The following is a 9,210-nucleotide window of genomic DNA, read 5'->3' on the forward strand; positions in this document are numbered from 1 at the left end:
GGTTGTAAAAGGTCCATGTAACTATTCGATCTGATATCTCTATAACGTCTAATTCATTCCTACAACTACGTACGTATGTACTAGTTATGTTAAACATACTCATACCTAATTACGGAGTGTTGGTGGGTTTTGGTAAGCAATAATAATTAGTGCCCTAAAACCCACAATTAGAGTTGTACGGAACATAGATTAGACCCCTTAAAAGAGACCACGTACCCCCACAAGAAAAAAACAGAAGAAGATGGGCAAATAGTCATAAATTACAAGAAATCAAGAAAAGAAACGGGGGTAGAATACTACTGGTCACGGGTAAAGATGGCTGTGGGCCGGGCCGGCACGAAGCCCGATCCGACCCGGCATGAAAAAAGCACGGTACGACACGAGCACGCATAAAGCACGGCCCGGCATGGGCACAAAGCCGTGGGCCGGGCCTGGGCCTTAATTTTTTGGAAAAAGCACGACAAGGCATGACACGACTCGACCCGGCATGACAAAGCACGTTAAATTTAGTCAAATTAGCCTTAGGCACGAAAGCACGTGGGCTTGGGCCGAGCCTGGACCTTGTTTTTAACTTTTCGGTCCGCCCCGACACGACACGAAACAACGTGGGCCTGGAGTAGGCACGACCCGGTTAGGCCCGCACCCCGTGGGCTCGGCACGAAGCCCGACCCGACCCGACCCGGCTCACAGCCATCTTTAGTCACGGGGAGTGTAAATGTGTAATTAAGCAACTGTGTAGACTATGATAGGTGTCCAAATACGGAGATAGAATAGATGGACGTGTACCCCGTTTTATGTTATGAGTTATGAGCGTACACTCTGCCTCGCTGTCTACCATGTGCACCCTCTCTTTCAATTCTTCTTCCATTCTCTCTCCTCTTTTCTCATCTCCTATATCTTCATTCCCCCCCCCTCTTCTTCCCTATTGCCACTTCTCATTCATTCCTCTACACAACGACAACAAACAAATTAAGATAACAATTATATATATTAAAGATTTAAAGATGATGAATGTAGTTTTAGCTGCTTCTTCAGAATGTAGTAGCGGCTGTGAGTCTGGCTGGACTCTTTACTTGGAACATTCTAGTAGTCATTTTTCCACTGGTGCTGGTAAAAAGACGGGTAAAAACTATAGTAATAACAATAGTAAACACCCTTATCAACAAGGTAAAAAAAGTGCTAGTCTTTTTTGTAATGACGATCAAGATCAAGATCAAGATCAAGATCAAGATGAAGATGAAGAAGAAGATTTATCAATGGTTTCTGATGCGTCTTCTGGTCCACCACATTTTGATCATGATATTGATGAAGATGAAGATGAAGATGAGGTTTTTTGTTATGGTGGAACAAAAAAACAAAGCGTCAATAATAATAATCAACAATATTTTAAGGCGCAGGATTTTGGTCTTGATGATACTGCTAGCTCTCCTTTTTTCACTTCCAATAATAAGGTACTACGTAATACTATTTTTTTATTTCTATTTCCATTTTTTGTATTATGGTAATAATAACCAATAATATGGACCAACATTGTGCATGATAATTAATATGATATATATGATCTTCATACAAGCTACGGAGTATTTGTTAAAAATGTTTTAATAAGCTAATTAAATAATTGTCATTTTCTTATGCAGATGAATAATGGGGAAAACAGAACTTCTTCATTGAAAAGGATGGTGGATTATTCTTCACAAGGGTTTTCTACAACTCATTTTCATCAGGTAATTAATTAATTGTCGATTTATTTTTTCTTAATTTAATTTATTTAAAAATTGAATATTTGCTAATTAATTAATTTAGTTTTTTTTTTTTAATTACAGGGGGAATCTACTAATTTAGAGGAACATTATGGTTTAGTTCATGCCCCTTTCTCAACAAACCAATATCAACAAAACCAGTTAAGCATCCCTCTTCATCTACATTGTCACATTCTTCTTTCCTATGAAATTTTATAGAGTTTTGTTTTATTTTAAATTTACATCCGTACCACAAAAAATATTGTTTACTCCGTATTACGGAGTACTCGTATTAATTAATCGGCAACTTTTGTGTAAGATCGCCTTACCGGAAAGACCACTTCGATTGCTTAACTAATTAATTTCATTGTTTAACTAATTAGTTTTAGTGTTTAACTAACTAGTTCTAGTGTTTAACTAAATAGTCTTAGTGTTTAACTAATTAGTTCTCATGCTTAACCTATATGACAACCAGGTGGTCTTTTTTGTAAAACCGGCTTATGTAAAAGTTTGTATTAATTAATTAATTACCCGTCTTTTTATTACGAAGTATAAAGAAAATATTACGGAGTATAAGAACATTATTTGAATTTAGTAATAATTAATGTAATTTTACTAATAAATTGAGTAACATTTGACAGGTGGTCCTAGATTGTAGAAGGAGATGACAAAGGAAAAGGCTAAAGGTCGGATCGTAGCGAATATAGATGGTGATCAAGAAAAGTTGTCAAAAAGAAGTAATCAACGAATGAATGAATGAAAGGGTTATGATGATGGATCTCAAAGGGATCCGATCTTTGATTTTTTTTTTTTTTTTTTTTTTTTGTTTTTCAAGTAGAAATAAATAGTTTGAGATGTAGTTAGGAATCATTTTATTTCAACTCGACCAATCAAGTTGATTTAATATATAGTGATTAGAGATTAAAAATGTAATTTAATTATGTTTAAATTTAGTGTATTTCGATTGAGATCAACTTGAGTTTATGATCGAATGAATGCGCATTGTCAAATCTCATTTACCATTCACATCAATACACCATAGCTAGCTACGTTACATGAATTCATTTACCAAAGCCTTTGTTGCTTTCATGATTTTTTTTGTTTTTTTTTTTGTGTACTACCCGGTTGACCCTTATGGCTAATTCGGATTCAGGGCGAGTTCTGAGTGGATAGGTTTCATTCCCCTCCCAATTGTTGTTGCGGGGGATCGAATACGGGCTTTCATGATTATAACAATAGCGCTACATACTGCCTACACCACCATCAAGTACGTATCAAAGGTATATGTTTTTCTCCGTATTAATACGGAGAAGATAATGAGTTTATAAATGACAAAAGCTTTTCTGTAAGACCGCTTAACGGATAGACCACTTTTTGGTAATAATTAAATTAATGTAAAATATAACTAAAAGTAATAAAATCATAACTAATTGAATAACAAAATATTTAAGGTATAAAGACAAATAGTTAAATTTATGAGTCGAATAGTTATTATTTTTTAACAAACTTATTATTAACTAAAATTCATAAAATCTTAACTAATTGATATCATTGCTTGACTAATCAGTTTCATTATTTAACTAATTGATTCAGTGCTTAACTAATTGGTTCGGTTACATAACTAATTAGTTTCGTTGCTTAACTAATTGAATTTTAGACTTAAGTAACTGATTTCAGTGGTTAACTAATTAGTAAAGTGGATAATCAATTGATTCCAGTGAATAAAAGTGATTTTCTAAAAGTTTGTATATAGATGAAGAGTTGAATTAAGGAGAGACAAAAGTAAAATATGATTAATTAGTTAGTAATTAAATTAATAAGAAGCAGCATAATTTGACTATAGTAAGTGGAGTGCTTCGTATTTAATTAGAAATAGGTGGAAAACGACAAGAGGCCATGTCTCCAACTGTCCGGACAGTGGTCATATTGATTCACTGATAATTCAATATTCCTCCCTTAAAAAGATAAAAAGAAGCTCGATCACATTGTGTAGGCCATTCTTTTTTTGCTTTTTTTCTTTTTTCTTTTTTCTTTTTTCTTTTTTCTTTTTTCTTTTTTCTTTTTTCTTTTTTCTTTTTTCTTTTGTTGATTTATATATAAGCTAGCTAAGATGAATAGATGATGTTTCATAAGAAGCTGTATGACTCCTTTTTTCTCGTCTAAACCCACCATCTCCAAACAATCAAAATGCACATGCTCATTTCTATGCACATTTTTTGGGGGTCCTTGCATATTATAGTATCATAGTCTAATATTTAAATAAAAATTATTGATATGTACGTATATTCTATTCACTTTATTTTCATTTATTTCGGGAAAAATAAGTTTAGTTAATTAGTTCAGATAAATCATTCTTGGGTGCACGGTGCTCATAATGTTAGATTAGAACTACTTTCTCCGTTCTTTTTTAAATGACACAGTTATTTAATCACGTTTGCCATTGTACGATTTCAAATATTAATATCTTCTATTATGGATAAAAAAAAATTATAAAAATTTGATATTTAAAAAGTATTTATTGAGACGAATCTAATAAGACATCGCACGACTATGTTTTTTTTAAGCATAAATCACAAAAAGAAGTAAAATTTGCATGTGTGAATAGTGTCAAAAACCCACTTGTGCCATATAATTAGAACAGAGAAAGTATTATACAAGAGAGTTAAGAGTCCTACTAAGTTTAAATTCCATAAATCCGTAAAATATGATCTTCTTAATTATTGAGATATAATTCAAACCCTAAATTCTCAAAATTTCAATGTCTAAAGTTACCTTTGAGCTTTGCAATGATGTATCTAATTAATTCTTGAATTATTAATTTAATATAAGTATGAATCTGAGATTTTATACCTTTTACGGAGTATAATGAAGAAATTTGGTCCTTTTTAAGGCTTGTCTGTTTTGAAAGTGGCACAGGGATTGATGCTATAAGTAGTCACAATAATGTGCACTTTCATTAGCTAGTGTTTTAAATAACTTAATTTAATGTAAATTAAAAATTGTAAAACCTAAATCTTTCTTCAGATAAAGCACGCACATTTCCGGTTATAAGATAGTACTACTAGTTGGAAATATTAAAAGAATAATGACTAGCATGGAATTTCTGAATTTAGAAATGGTTTTAGCAATTAGCATCCAAAGCTTCACCCCACGTGTACCTTCATTTTTTAACTCACTATTTGCTCTTAATATTGGAGTCTACCATGTGATCAAGGACTATGTTGTTCTTCTTCAACTAACAAGAATCTTAATTTTCAATTTTAAGACAAACAAAATCAATTATTTTATAATTAATTAACATAGGAATTGTGGAGAATCGGTTTGTTTTAAGTATTGGAGTCTACCATTACACATGTTTCGTCTCGTTTTCGATGCTTCTCTGCATCCTTTTTCCTTTCAGAGTATCGTATTTTATTTTAAATAACCAGAGTCGTGTATACTTATACTTCTCAAATAAAAAGTAGAGTCACCAACTCAACACTATATATACCAACTTATGCGCATGCATAATTTTTTTTTTATATATATATAAAGGTAAGGAAAAAGAACTTAGGTTTCCCTTTACACAAGGGTGAAACCTAAGCAATCAGTTTGTACAATATTATCTAGATTGGGGCTGGAGTTCGGGGTGATACACATGGGATCAATGATAAGATGACCAACATTAGCTATTCAATCTGCTGCTCTATTTGCTTCTCGGAAAATATGCTTGATATGCGTAGTGCTGAAGTGTTGAAGTAGCAACTTACTATCTTGAATAATATTCTGGAGTTTCCAAGGGGGCTTCCAGGTTCCTGACAGGGAGTTGATAACCAGTAAATTGTCACCTTCAATGTAAATATCTTTGATGCCGCGGTTGATCGCCTCTTGAATGCCCTTGTGAAGTGCAAGGGCTTCTGCCATGTAGACTTGAGAGTCACCAAAATTGAAGGATTTTGCAATGATTGCTTTCCCTGTGCTGTCTCTGATGATGATGCCGCCAGCTGCTGACGAATCTTTACGTGAACCGTCGAAATTGAGTTTGAAGGCGTCCGGTAGGGGCGGAAACCACCTCACAAGAATGGGTTGCGAGGTGGTAGGAGGAGAGGAAGGGGAAGAAAAGGAACCTTTAAGTTGTTGATCATCTATCCGGAGCCTGAGCTCCCATTCTTTGAAGGTGTTCAGGGCTCGGTAGTAGCAGCGACAAGGGGAAACTTTGGTGATTGAGAAGACCAAAGCGTTCCTTTCCTTCCAGATTGTCCAGCATAAGGTGATGAACTTTTGCAGAGCTACCTGGTTGCGTCTGAGATAATCCAAAGTTTTGAAAAAGTCTGTCATTGGGAAGGAGAAACCCATCCAGTTCTTTGTTAATCTATGAGACCAAACTTCTTTTGGGTGCTCGCAAGTAAGAAATAAGTGGTCAATAGATTCGTTGGCTAACTAGCATCTGGGGCAGCAGCTTGCCGGAACAATCTTCCTATGGTAGAGAATTTCTTTAGTTGGGATACTATAGTGAAAAAATTTCCATAGAAAGATTTTGATCTTTGGTGCTATATTTAGTTTCCAGATCCAACGAAACTTCCATTTTTCATTGGTAGTGGGTAGATCGTGTGCTAGCCAGGTTGCAGATTTAACAGAGAATTCGCCCGAGTTTGTGCATCCCCATATCGGGTTGTCAGGCATGTCATTCACTGGGATAGGAATGCCTTTAATTTTTTGCACAATCATAGGAGAGAGGAGCGACGAAAGTTTCTCTAGATCCCAATTTCTGGTTTCATCTATAACCGAGTTAACATTAAAATTTTCCATACTAATATTGGGAGAGATTTCTGGTAGGTCAGCTAAAGCGTATTGACCTACCCAGTTATCTTTCCAAAAGTCAATGGAGTTCCATTCCCTAGTTTCCATCTTATACCTTTCCTAAGTAGGTTACGTTGGTTTAAAATGCTAGTCCAAATAGGTGAGTCTCTGGATTTTTTCTTGGTAGTGAAGAAATTGGTGTTCTGAAGATATTTCTTCCTCATAATATTTGCCCATAGATTATTGTTATCTGTTAGGATTTTCCATCCTAGCTTCGCAATGAAGGCTCTATTTAAAGGGTAAGTTCTTCTTAGCCCAAGCCCACCTTGATCTTTAGGTTTACAGACTTTCTTCCAGGCGATGAGGGGACGCGCCTTACCTATTTTGGATTGGTTCCAGAAAAATTGACGATGTATACCGTCCAGTTGTTGGCAGGTCTTTTGTGGCAAAAGGAAGGAGGAGCAGATGTAAGAGGGAAGTGCCTCTAGGTTACTTTGGATAAGTGTTGTTCTGCCTGCTTTGGAGAGGAAGTTGGCTTGCCAAGAGTTAATACGGCTTTCGTTTTTCTGCATGATACGTAAGTAATCCGCTCTTGTGGGTGAATAATTCGAGAAGTGGGCACCCAGGTATCTACCTAGGGCACCTGATTTAGTCATATTGAAAATGTTGGCCAAAGAGTCCCTTTTGGGATGGCTGATATTTTTCGAGAAGATAATTGCCGACTTATGAAAATTCACAAGTTGGCCTGACAGCTTACAGAAGTCTGAGATGACTTTCAGTAGATTGTGGCATGCAGAATTAGTGGCTTTACACAACAGTAGACTATCATCTGCGAACATGAGACAGGGGATTCTTATCGTTTGAGGTGCTATTTTAAACCCCAGCCCCAGACTGGGCCTGTTGCTGGCATTATTAAGCATTATGATGAAGACCTCCATGCATAAAATAAACAGGTCTCCTTGTCTTAAACCTCTAGACGCGGTGAAGACTTCTGTAGTTGAGTTGTTGACTTTAATGGAGTAAGATACTGTTGTTACGGTAGCTTTCACCCATTTAATCCAGGTCTCGGGAAAACCCATTTTTGCAAGCGCTGCCCAAAGGAAATCCCATTCTATCCTGTCGTAGGCTTTTTCCATGTACAGCTTAAGGGCGCACCATCCCGTCTTAGATTTTTATTTCTTAAAAACATTAAGAATCTCCTGGACTAAAAGGAGGTTATCATGTATGGATCGACCAGGTGTGAAGGCATTTTGAAAAGGGCTTATATGCTTTTGAAGAATGGGGCTTAGTCTTGAGACTAGAAGTTTGGAGATAGCTTTGTAGATCGTGTTGCAGAGACTAATTGGTCTAAAGTGATTTGGATTTTCAGGGTTATCATTTTTCGGGATAAGAGTTATAAGCGTATGATTTAAGAACGGCGGGAGCTTTTCGTGAGAGAAAAAGCTCTTAATTGCTAGCGTGATTTCAGGCCCGATTGTATTCCAGTAAGTTTGGAAAAATTTGGGTCCAAAACCATCTGAGCCTGGGGCCTTAAGCGGATTCATACTAAAGAAGCTAAATTTAATCTCTTCATCGGAGAAGGGGGCTAAAAGGCTATCGATTTCATCATTAGAAATTAACTGAGGGAGGAAGTCCAGGTTAACCGAACGACCGGAATGGACGGCTGATTTGAATCTGTCTTTAAACGAGTCAAAAAGAATTCTTTGCACATTCTCTTGTCCTTCCTCCCATTGGTTGTCAGAATTTTTTAGTCTATATATGTGGTTCTTAGCAGCTCTGTGTTTCATAAGTTGGTGAAAAAATCTAGTATTCCTATCTCCTTGATTTAACCATGTTTTCTTTGCTACGTTTTTCCAGCGGTATTGCTTTTGTAGAAGGATTCTCTCTCTCTGTTTAAGCATTCTAAGAAGGTGATTGCTCCATATAGGGTTGAAGGGTTGTTTTATTAGCTTGTCTTCTAATTCTTGTATTTTATTTGCATTAGCCTTCAACTGCATGGATTTGTGCGAAAATTTATCTTTTGCCCAAATTTTTAGGCTGTCTTTTATGTTGCTTAGTTTGGTACGAACCCTAAAAAATCTTGAGCCTTGAATATTGGAATTCCATTTTGATTTAACAATTTTAGTTGGTTCTTCTTCCAGGGTCCAAGAGTTTCGGAACCTGAAAAGTCTATTCCCCACAGTTACGTCTGTATTTGTATCGAAAAACATAGGTGCATCGGAGCTAGTGAAGATACCATATTTAACTGATGCATTGGGGAATTTGTCTGTGAAAGTAAGGCTTGCGATAGCCCTATCAAGACGTTGATACAATCCTGGGTGGGATTGAGATTTCCAGGAAAAAGAGTGTTGCATGCAATCTATATCTGTAGCGTTTGTGCGTGTTAAAAAACGTGGAAATCTTTGGCATTGTCTTTGAGTGATTGGGTTACCACCATTTTTGTCTGAGGGGTGTAGGAGTTCATTGAAATCACCTACAAGGATCCAGGGGATATGATTGTTTTCGTAAAAAGTGGACATTGACTCCCAAAAGGAAGGTTTAACTTCATTCTGGGCTGGGAAATACGCCCCTGAAACTAGAAATTGCTCGTTGGTTGGTTTATATAAAACGTTCAGATGAGCACATCTATTGACTAAAGTGTAATTATGAACAAGTAAAGAGTCATTATTCCAACATACCCATATAACACCAC

The 9,210-nt window shown here is 36.0% G+C and overlaps 1 protein-coding gene across 2 annotated transcripts; it reads left to right on the plus strand.

The window, feature by feature from the left end:
• The first annotated feature begins 808 nt into the window (after positions 1 to 808).
• Positions 809 to 2,713, plus strand: LOC110804371 (protein SOB FIVE-LIKE 5). Of its 2 annotated transcripts, none has more exons than XR_002537712.2 (4): positions 809 to 1,451; positions 1,638 to 1,724; positions 1,804 to 1,900; positions 2,381 to 2,713. XR_002537712.2 is itself a non-coding variant. In XM_022009962.2 (4 exons), exons 1-4 carry the CDS (start codon positions 837 to 839, stop codon positions 2,388 to 2,390), a joined length of 789 nt encoding a protein of 262 aa, XP_021865654.2. In that variant the 5' UTR covers positions 817 to 836; the 3' UTR covers positions 2,391 to 2,713. The 2 variants fall into 2 exon arrangements, 1 of the variants encoding a protein (XP_021865654.2); XM_022009962.2 differs by having other exon boundaries at positions 817 to 1,451; positions 1,824 to 1,900.
• The last annotated feature ends 6,497 nt before the right edge of the window (positions 2,714 to 9,210 follow it).

This window comes from Spinacia oleracea, chromosome 4, assembly GCF_020520425.1.
Source record: "Spinacia oleracea cultivar Varoflay chromosome 4, BTI_SOV_V1, whole genome shotgun sequence".
In the NCBI taxonomy this organism is placed as follows: Eukaryota; Viridiplantae; Streptophyta; class Magnoliopsida; order Caryophyllales; family Amaranthaceae; genus Spinacia; species Spinacia oleracea.